The following is a 13922-nucleotide window of genomic DNA, read 5'->3' on the forward strand; positions in this document are numbered from 1 at the left end:
TTGTCTTTGTGATAATTGTCTGGTATGCCACTATCTGTTATGATTTATGTGCTAGTATACTATAATATTATGTGATAGTGGTAGGAGGGGTGAAATAGTCTCCGTTTATCGGTTGAAAGAGGCCGAAGGGGTAGACCAGAACCCATATATGTCTAATAGTATGTTTTTGCTATGTTATTATGTGGTGGTGGTATGGGTGAAATAGTCCCTGTAACCGGGTGAAATAAACCGGAGGGTAGGTCGGGTACCTAGATATGCCGGACATGGGTAGGTCGGGCACCCATGTATGCCTGACAGGGGTAGGTCGGACACCCCGGTATGTCTGACATGGGTCGGTTGAGCACCCAGGTATGCTCAGCAGGGTAGGTCGGGCACCCAGATATGTCTGACAGTATGTTTATTGTATGGTATGTGGTATGATGGGGGAAGCCACTAAGCTTTGTGCTTACGGTTTTCAGTTTTGGTTTCAGGTACCTCTTCGAAAGGAAAGGAGCCGACAAGATTGCAACGCATCACAACATGATTTCCGCACATGAGATTCTCGAGAGTTATACTCTGATGTTGTTTTATCATGACATGATTTGACTATTGATATATTGGTTTTAGATATGAGTTGTTTCTATAATATTTTCAGACAAATGGTTTATAATTATTAAATTAAAAATGAAATTTTTAGTCTTGAATTTTAGGATGTTACATAAAGAGGGGCCCACCATCACCCCCACAAACCCAATCCCTGTTCATACATTCTTGCCCTCGTTTCCCACATCTTGCTTGCTATTTGGTATAGGCACTTGTTTAGTTATGTTTAAACTGTAGTTTTATTTCAAGAGTTGATGCAATTACATTACCTAGAGATGGAGACACTTGTTCTTCTATACACGTGGCATCTTCATCATCTTCTGAGTCAACATGGGAAGCTTTGATCCGAATGTGTTTAAAAGTGTTTATTACTTTATTCAGCCATCCAAAAGGCGGGTGACCACGGGTTAAGCATGGAAGGAATCTCCCAGATTATTATTGATGTACAACAAGAAGGTATGTTATTCGTTACTTATCTAGTTATCTGTCCTTTCTTTTTCTCTATATGAATCTTATAACATTTCCACAAATCTTATGGTTTGTAGGGGGGAAGATGGGAGAAGTTATTGTTGAGGTGCTTGAGGCATGTGGGAGCGTTTTAAAGGTGAATGCTTATGATTCTGCCCATGTTGTTGATTCTCTGTATCGATCAAAGTACCATTTGGCCTCCTCAATGGCATCCTACCAACACCAACACCAACATGATCCTCTTCATTTGAAAGAGCCCCAGATCTCCTCCATTAATGATGATTTACAGCAAGAAACTCATACAAGTATTCCTCCTGATGCGGAGGTGCACAAAGTCACCATTTTAAACCACCCAGAACCAGAAGAAGAAGACGAAGAAGTTGCTATTGCTTGAAATAAGGAATTTAAAGTTAAATTGAAATTTTAAATGTAGATACGAAAACCCATCATCTTGATAACTTGACAACTCAACACAATCTTAAGTGGATACCACAGAATTAGGGGAAATTACTAATCTAGCCATTTTTGTTAATTATTTATCAAAAAATAGCCAAAAAATCTCACATAGCCAAAAATAGCCCACAAAATCGTAGTCAACTTATGGTTGACTACTGTTTAAGCCCGAAAAATACTATTTCGTGGTAATGGGCTACTGTTTCACGGGCCCGTTTACTTTTTCATGGCCCATTAGCCCAAAGTATAAAATGAAAAAAATTTCAGTTTATGTCTTTTTTCCTATTGTTTTCTTAAGTTTGGCTACTTTTTTCTCTCAATGGAGCATCCGAAAAACAACCAGGTTTGTCTACTTTTCATCAAAATTTTACCGTATTTGTGATTAGGAGTAGGTTTTGTATATGTGGTTAAATTTTTTTTGAAAAAAATCGAAAAAAAAAATATATAAAACCGTAGGTTTCATACGAAACCTACGGTGTACAAGTGTCCAATGCACAGATTGTGCAATGTCGACTTGTACACCTACGGTTTCGTATGAAGCGTACGGAATTTATTTTTTTTTTAAATCGATTCAATAGCATCGGACTTTATTTATTTTGTATTCGTATATTTTTTTTTTTAAAAACAAAAAAAAAAAAAAAAAAGGAAACCGTAGGTTTTTTGGAAACCTGCGGCGTACAAGCATTTACTGCACAGTTTGTGCAGTAAACACTTGTACATCGTAGGTTTCCCATAAAATACGTTTTTTTTTTTACAAAACAGTAGCTTTTTTGACAAAACAGTAGTTAAAGCCCCCAAAGTAGTAGATTTTAAAAAAAAAAAAAAAAGTATTTTTTTGACAAAACCGTAGCCTACGGTTAGGGAAACCGTAGGTTTCGAGATACCTACGGTTTTGTATGTTGAAAATGAAAAAAAAAAAATTATACAAAACACGAAACAGTAGACGAAACTCGAAACCTACGGTTTCGTGGGCTATATTTGGACATTTACTAATTTTTGGCTAAAAACTGCTAATGACTTTCTTAATTTGGCTAGATTAGTAATTACCCCATAGAATTACCCACACTAAATGTATTTAATATGCTTGTGAAATAGTTATACGTTATTTGGTAGATTCTTATCGAAATATATAGACTTCTTTATGATATTACGATTTTGAGATCTGCATTATATGTTGATGCAACAAGGGATTTGGTTTTATAATCTCAAATTGCGTTACTTAATCATTAGTGTTTATACAGATAGAGGTGGCTTTTGATTCGAATTGCATTTTGCTTGTGATAAGCAAAAGGAAAAATGTTAATGGTATGCACTTTGATACAAATGTCAAATTTTATAACAATATAGCAAAACATAATGCATGCACAGTGGCGAAGAACTGAAGAGGTCGAAGTTGAACAAAATATATTTTTATTAATAAATATTATAATATATTAAATATTGTCGTCTCTTGCGGTTTTTATGGTGCGGTTTGACAGTATTCAAACCGCACCCGAAAATTACCAATTAAGGTAGTTATTGGATTGGAATGCATAATTACCAATTTAACCTTAATGAGTCAAAAATCAACAAAAATGGCCCAACAATTTTCTTAATCTTAATTGTTGCCATTGGATTAGAAATCATCAACGATCAAGATTGGTTCTCACAATTCTCTAATCTCTACTTTTTTGATGTTCTCATTTGAACTCAACCCAAAAATCTCACCAATAATCACCACACGAGCAAATCCCGTTCTTGAAATGATGAAACCGATTTGTATCCCGAAGAATAATTTCCCGCTCAACAATCTTGGAAATAAGCTTAGCAGCAATATGACAATCCTCACAAACACGTAGATTTTTAGTAATCCGTATAGGCGTAAAAGCTTCAGTATTTATAATCACAAACACAATAGCAAGCTTCTCACTATGAACAGCAAGATGATTTCCTTTATCTTCATCTTCTATATCATGAAGTGCAGAATCCACCTCAGGCACATACCCAAAATCCCTCATCTTCCCCACAAGTACTTCCAACTCTTGATAAATCTGTTTAGATTGTGGATGAGATTGATCTCCAGCAAGAAACGAATGAACTTGATTATTAAGCTCAACATTACTAACACCAGGCTCTTTTTTCACTCCTTTTGATTTCATGATTGAACGAATAGTTGTCACATCTTTAAATCTACCTGCTTTTGCGTATATATTTGATAATAAAACATAATACCCTGCTTGTTCAGGGACCAATTCAAAGAGATGATCTGCTGCTACAAGACCAATTTCCATGTTGGAATGAACTTTACAAGCACTTAACAAAGCACCCCAGATTCTATCATTTGGTTTTGTTTTCATTTTCTTTATAAAATCATAAGCTTCATTGATTCTTCCTGATCTTCCTAGCAAATCAACCATGCACGCCAAGTGTTCGAGTCTTGGAATGATGTTATACTCTTCAGTCATCAATTTGAAGAAATGTTTTCCTTGGTTTAGTAATCCGGAATGGCTGCAGGCTGATAGAACTGGAACAAAGGAAATGGAATCAGGGGCGATTCCGGAATTTTGCATATTTGAAAAGACTGTGATAGCAGTTTCACCATCTCCAGTCATGCCATAAGCAGAGACCATGGAAGTCCAGGAGACGACATCTCTTGTTGGCATTTCATCGAACACCTTGCGTGCTTCGTTTAAAGATCCACATTTAGCATACATGTCAATCAAGGCGTTCTCTACTATTAGATTAGGAAGAAGCCTTTTTGTTTTTACATATGAATGAATCTTTCTTCCTAGTAATAAAGCTGAAAGATCTCCACAAGCGGGTAGGATACTAGCAACTGTGATTGAATCCGGGTCGATTCCGTAATTCTCCATTTGTTGATAAAGATTAACTGCATCTTTAGGCATCGAGTTATTGACATACACAGCTATCATGACATTCCATGAAATTAAACTCTCTCGAGCGTGATTCATGAACATTTCTTTCATAAACATCACGTTGGTAGATGAAGTAGAAGTTGTTAAAGCAGGGGAAAGGCTGGCCATGGTGCCTGCGTTAGGTTTTGAGGTAGAACATTGCATCATTGTCTTACAAATCTCCAATGCATCTTCAAACATCCGGTTTTGGGCGTAGGCAGCAACCATAGCATTCCAGGAGACGATATCTCTACTAGGCATTTCATCAAACACCTGGCGTCCTTCCAGTAACTGGTTACATTTTCCATACATTGTGATCAATCCATTCCCTACATAAAGATTTGAATGCAGACCCTTCTTGAGAACAGCAACATGGGTTTGTAATCCGACCCACAAATTCTCAGACACGGAACATGCTTTTAGAACTTGAGGAACTGTAAAATGATCAGGGTTAATGTTGAACTTGAACATGCTTCTGTACATACGAAGTGCTTTTTCGTAGAATTCATTGTTTACGTAGCTTCTAATCATCACATTGAAGAAGACTACATCTTTTTGAGGAAATTCGTCAAACAGTTGGCGGGTAACTGCGATTTGGCGACATTCAGAATAAGCTTTCATTAATTTCAGAGCAATATGCGATGCTGAGACGAGGTTTCCATCAATAATTAACCTACAATGTATCTTTTTCAATTGTTTGATATCTGGGCACTTGTCCAAGATTTTGATACACAAGTCTTCTGTGATTAACATGATTGTTAAGGCGAGATTTGAATGAATTTGAACTTATATTCATTTCGCCATGGTGTACCTGAGGGGCAATCAAAAAGAATGGGCGAAAATATCGAAGGTTTACTCGGTGTTCACTGTTCATTGTCGTGTTATAACACCCGAGGAAATAGACAAGTTATATCATCTTTAACTTTCCATTAACTTTCCATGTAATTATTTTTTCTTATTTTTTTCGATTTAATTTTTATTTTTTAAACAAAATTAATTAATTAATTAAAACATGTTATTTAAATAAAACTTATTTTTTAAATTAAACAAAACATTTAAAAAACATTATGAAAACATAACATTTAAAAAAAATTACATTTTGCCCCTAATTTTATCGTTTTCATTTCCATCATACATAAAATCAGGCAAATCCTTTCGAAGTTGTCTGTGTTTTCGTGCGTCTTGAATATCTACGACCCTATATAAATTGCATGTGTCTGGGCTCCGAAGCAGAATACTCCGCAATGTTTCGTTATTTATCTTCAACCACCATGTTATTCATTATGATACATGCATACATAATATCTTGTAGAACGTCTAACTGATATGGTTGTGCTACATGTTCAACTATGTGTCATTTCGACTTCAGAACTCCAAAAGCACGTTTCACATCCTTACGTGTTCCTTCTTGTTTTCTCTTGAAAAAAATTTCTCTTGGTGTTACTGGGTGTCGAAACGCCTTCACGAATGTGAAATATGTTGGATATATTACATCCGTAAGGTAATACCCAAACTTATATTCATTTACATTCACTGTGAAATGAGTATCTGGTGCCTTTCCTGACAAAATATCGTCGAAAATTGGTGACTGATCAAGAACGTTCACGTCGTTATTCGAACCCGCAACCCCGAAAAAAGCATGTCAAATTCATAAATCTTGGGACGCAACAGCCTCCAATACCAACGAAGGTGTTCCATGTTGACCACTTGCGTACTGGCCTTTCCACGCCACGGGACAATTTCTCCAGTTCCAGTGTGTGCAATCAATGCTTCCTAGCATACCCGGAAAACCATGTCTTTCTTCGTGCGCCGCATATGGTTGTTGTATATCATTCAACAAAGGTTTGCGCAAATAAACGTCACCGAAGGTTTCAACAACACCTCTCGCCAATCTATACAAACTTTCTCTTGCAGTTCTCTCAGACATTCTCATATAGTCGTCAATCGAATCATGCGACTCTTCCATTACCATAAGTTTAATTGCAGCAACACATTTTTGCAACCCTATAAATCCTCGTTTACCTCTAGCGTCATATCTCATTTGGAAAAATTAATACCTAAACGTATATTTAATATATAAAAGCTATATTTGAAAGAAGCAATGTATTAAAATAATGTAAAAGCTATATTAAAAAAAAAAAAAAAAAAAAAAAACAATATCTACTTTCCAACGCGTCGGCTATCCGAACAAATACATTTTTCCGCAAACAAAACCTTCTTTTGAAATCGTGTGGCTGGTAGACACAATCATCCGCAAAATAATCGTGAACTAAACGTATGTGCCCTTCTTCGCGATCTTTGTTTAACGTCGCACGTCTGGTTAATAAAGGAGCTGGATCTAGTTGTATTAGCACGTTCGTGCAATACTCGTACATCATAGTGACAAACATATCATCGTCGTCACTATCATCGAAGAGATTCATTTTTTTTTGTGGAATGTTTTGAAAGCATAGGTAAAGATTTTTTTTTGGAATGTTTTGAGAGAAAAGTGGTGATTTATATGAAATAGAGAGGAAAGTGGTGATTTTATAGGTAAAGAATTTTTTATTTTATTTAAACAATATTACCGTTTGTCAACGGTAAAATGAAGAAATTGAAAAAATCGAAACGCGTTATCATCCGTTGCCACCATAACGAAGCACCACATAACGGCTGGAGGGGGCGGTGTTCCCCCCGTGGTAACGCCGTTGAGGTGCTGCCATGTCAGCAATAGCGCCCCTCCACGGGCCCATAACGACTAGTCTTAGTTAGCGTTTCGTAGTGGGACAAGGTAGAACTGGACAACACAAAACTAGACCGGATATGTTGTTTGTCTAGCATTTGGTTAACGACAATTAATGGATACTCTACTATAAAAAGGTCAATCTTTTTGGGTAAACACACAAATACAAATCATATACAAAATTCACAAAGAAAACAAGTTTAAAGTTTTTTGTGTTGGTTTGAGGGCTTTGAACAATTTTTCGAACCATGTTATTATGTTGAAGTTTTTAATTTGTAAGTTTATTATATACTAATTCTTTTTTGTATTTTCTTGATTTAAGTATTCTTTTAAGAATATCATTGTATGTTGTGGTTGAAATTTTAATGTAAATTAGATTAGATTCATGTTATCGATCATATGTTATGGAAGATGATATATATAATATTTAATTAACTATTGTATACATGTTTGTATGTTCATGTTGCTTCAAAACAATAATTAATTAAAAATCATGGATATGTCATATTATCCATATTATCCATGCAAGCCTTTTTTTTAAATGCAAATTGTCTATCTTATCACTTTATATTTTAATATATGTTTAACATTTTAATTATAACAATAAGTGTTTTTTAAAAGTTTCTTTCACTTATTAATAATAACAAGTGGTTTTAAAATTAATAAGCAATAATTATAAATAATAAAATCAAATTACATGGATATGTCATATTATCCATGCAAGTCTCTTTTGAAATGCAAATTGTCTATCTTATCACTTTATTATTTTGTGTATGTTTCACATTTTAATAATAATATTAAGTGTTTCTTAAGAGTCTTCTTTAACTTATTATTAATAATGAGTGGTTTAAAACTAATGAATAACAATTTTAAATGATAATAACATCAAATTATAAATTACATTTAGCTATAAATAAATTGTATTTTAAATAAATATTATTATTGAAATTAGAAAATGATCGCATAAGTAAAAATATAATTAATCAATAATAATAATTGTTAAAAATAATACTAAATAGATAATTATATTTAATTCTATTAATGAGGAATGTGAGTTGATGTCAATAAATATTATTGTTCAAAATAATAGAGATTATATATATATATATATATATATATATATATATATATATATATATATATATATATATACTAGGTTATAACTCGTGGGCACCACGGATGAAAAATTAAAAAATAATTTTAATTAAATTATAATTTAATTGTTGAGAATTGATAATAAAATATTTTAATTAATAAATGTATATGTTTTGTTAGTAATATGATAATGACATAATTATTGGTTGAAATTACGAAACGTCAGTGGTTTGACATTCTGTATTAATCGATATGCTACAAAATTATAATTTTAAAGAATGAATATAAATTTAAATACAACAAATACTGAAATTTATATAAATAATAAAATTGTACAAAGTGTTTATATAATTAAAGTGACTTATAAAATTGTTGATCATAATATATAAAATGATATCATTAAATTTTAAATGACACATAATTAAATAAATAAAACACATGTATTTTAAGTTATAGCTTATTATTTAATTTACACTTCATTTCATATCTTTAGGGAAATATATACATGCCCGTTAATTTAAATTATTGTATAAGACACAATGAACTTTTACGTGGCCATTGAATGTAAGGTGCAGATTAAATGTTTTTAGTTTTTTTTATATATTTTTTATTTTTTTTAGAGGGACCATAGATAGAAGTGGATTTTTTTTAAAGGGGCCATATATATAATTGTTTTATATAAGAGGGAGAAGTAATTGATAAGTGGATTTTTTCTTGATTGATTATTTTGACTGTTACTTGAATCTTTAGTTCCACAGTAGTGCTTTGTTTGAAGTCTTAGTTTAAGTGCATTATATTATCTTACAATTTTGGTGTAACATCCATAAAAATTGAGCCAAATTAAAACATTTTTATTTCATTCAAAAACCATTAAGTTCACACATCTTGTTTTCAAAATAGTTTAAACATCAGAGTATCCCCAGAACCATATCACATAAATCATAAAACATGAGGAGCGGTACGATCACGCCTTCGCCTTGCCACGATCTCCTGAAGTACCTGAAACAATACACTGAAACTGTAAGCCCGTAAGCTTAGTGAGTTACCCCCAAAATACCAACCACACATAAACATACTCATAACATATCACAAATAGAACAGCCATGCACATCGGGTCTACTGTGTGACTGGTCCGCCCGCACTGGGCCTTCAGTCCACCGGGTCCACCCTCCCAGTCCAGCCATGTACATCGAGTCTACAGTGTGATTGGTCCGCCCGCACCGGGCCTTCAATCCACATGGTCCACTCTCTGAGTCTACAGTATGACTGACTGGTCCGCCCACACCGGGCCTTCAGTCGGCCTGGTCCACTCTCCGAGCTTCGGCACGTCTGGTCCGCCCTCTTGGGGCCTTCAGCCTATCCGGACCGCTCACTGGGCCTTCGGAATATCCGGTCCGCCCTGGGTATGTTGGCCTACAGCACAAAGCAGGACCCGCCTCAACCCAACCCCCGTCAAACAACCATGTGCACATAAAACAATTCATCACATAACAAATCCTTAACCAGACTATCAGTCTAACAGATCACATAGCATATCAACATCCTAACCAGGATTCCGACCTAACCGGTCACTAGCATAGCATTACCCTATATACCGGGTACCGACCTTAACCAGGTCACTAACATAACATCATCCTAAATACCAGGATGCAGATCTAGCAAAGCAATAACATAACAACAATACCCGAATTTCCATCCGATAAAGGGCCGGCCTTGGTGCCGTAGACCCTGTCGATATAGTGAGGATAACTCACCTGCAATTGCCGACTGGAAAGATAAGACCAACCTACTCCGACCACCGACACGATCTTCACCACAGAACACTACCAAAGAACCAATTCCATAAATACCCTTGAAGGTCAAAGTCAAAGTCCAGGCCAAAGTCAAACTTCCTGACTGACCCTACTCGTCGAGTCAACCCGTTGACTCGTCGAGTCCTTATACTCTGAAAACTCTTAGAACACGACTCAACTCGCCGAGTCACCACAAGACTCGTCGAGTCCAACGATCTTCGAGTCCCATCTTGTCCAACTCACTGAGTCACCCCTCGACTCACTGATCTGCGTCTTAACCAGAAGAGGTTTGGGGTTCTGCGACCTGACTCGCCGAGTCCAAGGCAATCTTCAACAGACTCGCCGAGTTGTTCTTCCAACTCGCCGAGTCCATGCACATGTTCATACAACTCGTCGAGTACACCCATGTGACTCGCCGAGTCTCTTCAGTTCTCAATCCATACATAGGCTTTTCGAGCCATGCAGGGGCTCCAATCCATAGATCCACTCTTCTACAGCCTAACCCTCACATAAAGTTGCAAACTTTACGTGAAACCAAGGAGATATAGGCCCAAAACACACTAGAGCTTGGGTTTTAGACAAAGGGGCTTCACCAACAACTCAAAGACTGAAGCTTTATGACATCCTAGGCCATCATGAGTCTAGATCTGGAGTAGCAACCTCAGATCTAACTCTAAATCCGAAATAGATCTCAAAACAAGCTAAAGAACTCCCAAAACAACCACCAAGGATGAACCAAAAAGGAAATAGCTTAAGATAAGGGCTCCTTACCTCAGAGATGTGCCCAAAACTGATGTAGATCCCAGATCTTTACAAGCCCCTTGATGCTAGCTTCCAATTTATCAAGCTCCTTCCACCAATTTCCTTTTCCAAGCCCCAATCTCCTCAACAATGAAGCCTCACACGAAATTAGGGTTTTCTGGAACTCTCTGGGGGTTTAGGAGGCTGGAAGAGGGACATAAAGTCCTTTAAATAGGGTGCAAACCCTAAGATTAGGGTTTTCTCATTCCAGCACCAACTCGTCGAGTCCAAGCCTCCGACTCGGCGAGTTGGTCACTTAATTCGCGATCCAAACCCGCTCCGACTCGGCTAGTAAGCGTACCTACTCGTCGAGTCTCTTCCTTTATTTACACTTAACACCCTTCACTTCTTGTTCCGAACTTGGGATGTTACATTTGGTTTATTTATGCAAGATTCCAAATTTATATAAGCCTATTCCTATGATTTGTAGGCATATTGGTATTGAACATTGGTTATAATAATCTCGAGCATATAAGAATTTGTGGGGACATGTTTGAAGCCATTCCTAAAGCTGATGTTGTTTTCTTAAAGGTATATTTTCTTTTATTTATTTTAAAGCAAGTCATTTTCTTTTGGACATTTAATGTTAAATCTATCGATCTGACTCATAACTACTCAGTATTCTAACATTGGGTGTTTGATTGAAATATATTACAAAATATATTTCAGAATTTGTACTGATTAAAGTCTTAAAGCGTCTTGATAAATATGAATGCTTGTGTTTTTCTCTTCTTAATGAATCAACATGGATCTGTCATGGTATGACCCTAAAAGTTGGCTGAAATAATTTGAGAAAATATTAGAAAGCAAGATGCTATGAACTCATCATGTCATAACAAAAAAAATCCAAAACATGCATTCAAAACATTTTATGAATGTATAAGAAACAAAAAATACATATACCTCTCCAAACATGAATATGTGCAAAGTGACATTGGGTGCAGCCATTTATCTGAAAATATAGGAAATTATATAAATTTGATGAGAAATATAAAAATGATTGTCAATGTTATGTTGCTAAAATAATTAATCAAATATAACACAAATAATGTACATTTATGTATTTGATGGTGTTTCAAAATATCATTTTATCTCTCTTTATGTAAATATGATATTGGGGGATATAAATTACCCTATGTAGGTTGTTTTGTTGGCTGAAATAACTAAACTATATTTTTTTTCACTGGTTCATAGATTGGAGGTGAAAATCCTTTAAAATGGATTTTGTAATGACTGTGGAACCTGGCTTTGGTGGGCAGAAGTTCATTCCAGATATGATTAAATTACATATAATCAAATACAGGTAAGAATTATCACTATTTTTCATATGTAATTTTTGTTTAAAAGATTTGATTTGTACAAAGGTTGGTTTGGTATAATGGAATGGAATCAGAAAAAGGAATGAAATGGTATGTTATCATGTTATGTTTGTGTTAATGTTTTTTTTTTTTACTATAATGGCTTAATAAGAAAAAACCATAAATCAAAAGATCCATCCCATCATACCAAACCAACTTTTTTACAAAAAAAAATATAATAACACATATTAACATCGATGAACGGACATATAAATTAGAGTTAATTTTTTTAAAGAAAATTGTTGTAAAGTACAGTTTTGTAAATGATTTTGATTTTAGAAGTAAGTTGCTATAAAATAGAATTCTCAGTTTTCTACAGAAAAACAGAATTAAACATCACACAAGATCAAAAAAGTAACAATAACAATAAGTAATAAGATTTTCGGCCCTCACATACACAATCACACACAGTATAAACCAATAAACAGATAAAACACACACACACACACACTTACACATCAAACACATAAAAGTATAAAAATAAGTTACTGCTAATTATAATTTTCAATCAAAGTAGGTTGCACATCATTTGGGAGCATTACGTTGATGCTACAACAGGTAAGGCAGCCTTATGGTTTATAGAAACAAAAGCAGTATACTTTTTGTTACCGATGCATCAATATCACTATTTGTTATGATTGACACGTATAATAGAGATTCAGTGGTATGAAGTCCATCCGTATAGAACATGGCTGATGGGTAACTACAGTTTAAATTTTTTTTTAGAAAAAAGCAACACATATATGTCGTATACGGATGCATATACACATAACATGAGGAGAATGAGAACTGTAACAGAAGAACAATACTTACTGTTACATAATAAGAAGTATAGATGAAAATGAATTACCAGAGCCGCATAGAAGAAGACGTATAGAGGAACCAAACTTTGAAAGACGCAAAGGTTAGAAAGATTTTTAGATCACAGATTTATATTTATATAAATGATAAATGATAAAATCGCAAACATTATTTCATTCCTATTATAATGCAGATATAATGGGCAAAAGATAAATAAATTCAAAAAGATTCAAAAAAGATTGCTTAGAATATGGTAACAAAGTTGCTAATTAGTAGGAGACTCTCAAATTATCCTTTTCTATGATTTTGATTTGATTAAAACGTTTTCTATGTATTTGATTTCCGTTATTAATGCAGTGGGCGGGAAAAGATTTCTGAGGAGATGTGAGAAAATTACACGTGGATTGAATGAGTTTATAAGAGGGACATGTAGCACCTTAGAGAGACTTTTATTAGGAAGATATATATATATATATATATATATATATATATATATATATATATATATATATATATATATATATATATATATATATATATATATATATTTGTGTAAAAATATTATCTCAAAGTTAATGTCAATAACATAACCATTTTAAACATATATTTTAACAATATATTTTTAATCTTCGCTGCGCAACGCGCAAGAATTCGTCTGGTATATATATATTGGTTGCAGAAGAGCATTGAATATAGGAGAAACCAAATGGCTTTGAATTATGATAGCATTTTTTTATTGTAGTAATAGTGGGTGATTTTTTTTTTCTTTCAACGGTGGAGATGTTCTTCAAAAGTGTGATGATAACGAAAGTGAAGGTTGGTGATGTTTGTGCTAATGTGGTGTTCGTAGGGAAATACGAACGTGATAATTAGGGTATTTTAGTATTTAACATTTTTGTCCAACCTTGTTCTATCTTTTTGGGTGGGACTAAAATTTAACTTGGTTTTTGTTCCA

At 34.4% G+C, this 13922-nt stretch overlaps 1 protein-coding gene across 1 annotated transcript; it reads right to left on the reverse strand.

The window, feature by feature from the left end:
- Positions 1 to 2896: 2896 nt before the first annotated feature.
- On the reverse strand, positions 2897 to 5264 carry LOC145148203 (Tetratricopeptide repeat (TPR)-like superfamily protein). Its single transcript, XM_079075123.1, has one exon. The coding sequence runs from the start codon at positions 5148 to 5150 to the stop codon at positions 3207 to 3209; it is 1944 nt and encodes a 647-aa protein (XP_078931249.1). The 5' UTR covers positions 5151 to 5264; the 3' UTR covers positions 2897 to 3206.
- Positions 5265 to 13922: the final 8658 nt, after the last annotated feature.

Source organism: Lactuca virosa, chromosome 1 (assembly GCF_052849685.1).
Source record: "Lactuca virosa cultivar CGN04683 chromosome 1, Lactuca_virosa_CGN04683_v6, whole genome shotgun sequence".
Classification (NCBI taxonomy): domain Eukaryota; kingdom Viridiplantae; phylum Streptophyta; class Magnoliopsida; order Asterales; family Asteraceae; genus Lactuca; species Lactuca virosa.

Coding starts and splice junctions, on each gene's coding strand:
- LOC145148203 (XM_079075123.1), bottom strand. CDS start 5,150: ATGTTAATCACAGAAGACTTGTGTATCAAAATCTTGGACAAGTGCCCA.